This window comes from Oxyura jamaicensis (genome assembly GCF_011077185.1).
Source record: "Oxyura jamaicensis isolate SHBP4307 breed ruddy duck chromosome 13 unlocalized genomic scaffold, BPBGC_Ojam_1.0 oxy13_random_OJ63045, whole genome shotgun sequence".
NCBI lineage: Eukaryota > Metazoa > Chordata > Aves > Anseriformes > Anatidae > Oxyura > Oxyura jamaicensis.
The window spans coordinates 1-1,011 of NW_023304306.1; the positions used below are offsets into that span (position 1 = coordinate 1).

A 1,011-nucleotide genomic window follows, 5' to 3' on the forward strand; every position below is an offset into this window, starting at 1 on the left:
CCCAGCTTGATGCGGCGCTGCTTGAAGCGCTCGGCGAAGGCCTCCAGCTCCCGCGGGTCGGACTCCACGTCGGGCAGGCAGGGCGCGGCGGGCAGCGGCGGCGCCGGCCCCCCCGGCGGGCCCATGCCCATGGCCAGGTGGCCCATGGCGCCCAGCGGGTGCGGCGGCAGCGGCGCCGGCACGGCCGGGGGCTCGCCCAGGCCGCCGACGGCCAGCGAGGGCGAGAGGTGCTCCAGGAGGTCGCCGTCCAGCGCCGGGTGCGCGGCGTGGTGCGGGTGCGAGGTGAGCGCCGCGGGGTGCGGTAGGGCGGCGGGGGCGGCCGAGGTGCAGGGGACGCTGCTCATGGTGTGGTAGGTGGCGTCCGGCTTGAAGGGGTGGCTCTTGCCGTGGGAGACGATATCGACAGCCGCCAGAGCCTCCGCTCGGGCCAGCAGGCTCTCATCAAAGCTTCCAAATATATTGCCCTGGAGCTGCGAGCAAGAATGCGCATAGTGGAGTCAGTGGGGAATACTGTCATCTCCGGATTAAAAACCTTGCCGAGCACAGAGATTCCTCCTCAAAGCTCAGGTCATAAAAATTAATATGAAGGCAGAAGCTTTGCTCGAAGAGACATGTGGATCAGAGACGAGAGCGAGAGGGAGAGGGGAGAGGGGGGAGAGAGCGGCTCAGAGATACGCGATTGTTCTGGTGACATGAAAAAAACATTAAGCGAGTGCCTGTCAAAAAATGTGCCTTAAAGCGGTAATTATGCTTAATCTACATACCTGCGGGGCTGGGAGGCAAACTCTGCGCATAGCCTCCGAGCTGGAGTGCAGGCTGGAGTACTTGGGCTCCTGGAGGGCAGCGTGCATGGTGAAGGGCTGCTTGGCGTTCATGGCCATCATCTTTGCACACCTCGCAGGTAGGCAGCCCGTGACATCGACTCAGGGTTGTCTCTCTGCCTTGCCACTGTCGAAGTGAGCTATTTTCAATGACAGAGCTTCCCTCTCCGCGCCCGCTCGCGCCCCCCCC

General features: G+C 63.7%; 1 protein-coding gene across 1 annotated transcript; it reads right to left on the bottom strand.

The window, feature by feature from the left end:
* Positions 1–6: 6 nt before the first annotated feature.
* LOC118157864 (POU domain, class 4, transcription factor 3-like) lies at positions 7–1,003 on the bottom strand (the record flags this gene model as incomplete). The annotated part of the gene is made up of 2 exons (XM_035312364.1): positions 765–1,003; positions 7–470 (listed from the first exon to the last, which is right to left on the bottom strand). Coding segments are annotated over exons 1-2 (584 nt in total), but the record flags the coding sequence as incomplete, so codon positions are not given.
* Positions 1,004–1,011: the final 8 nt, after the last annotated feature.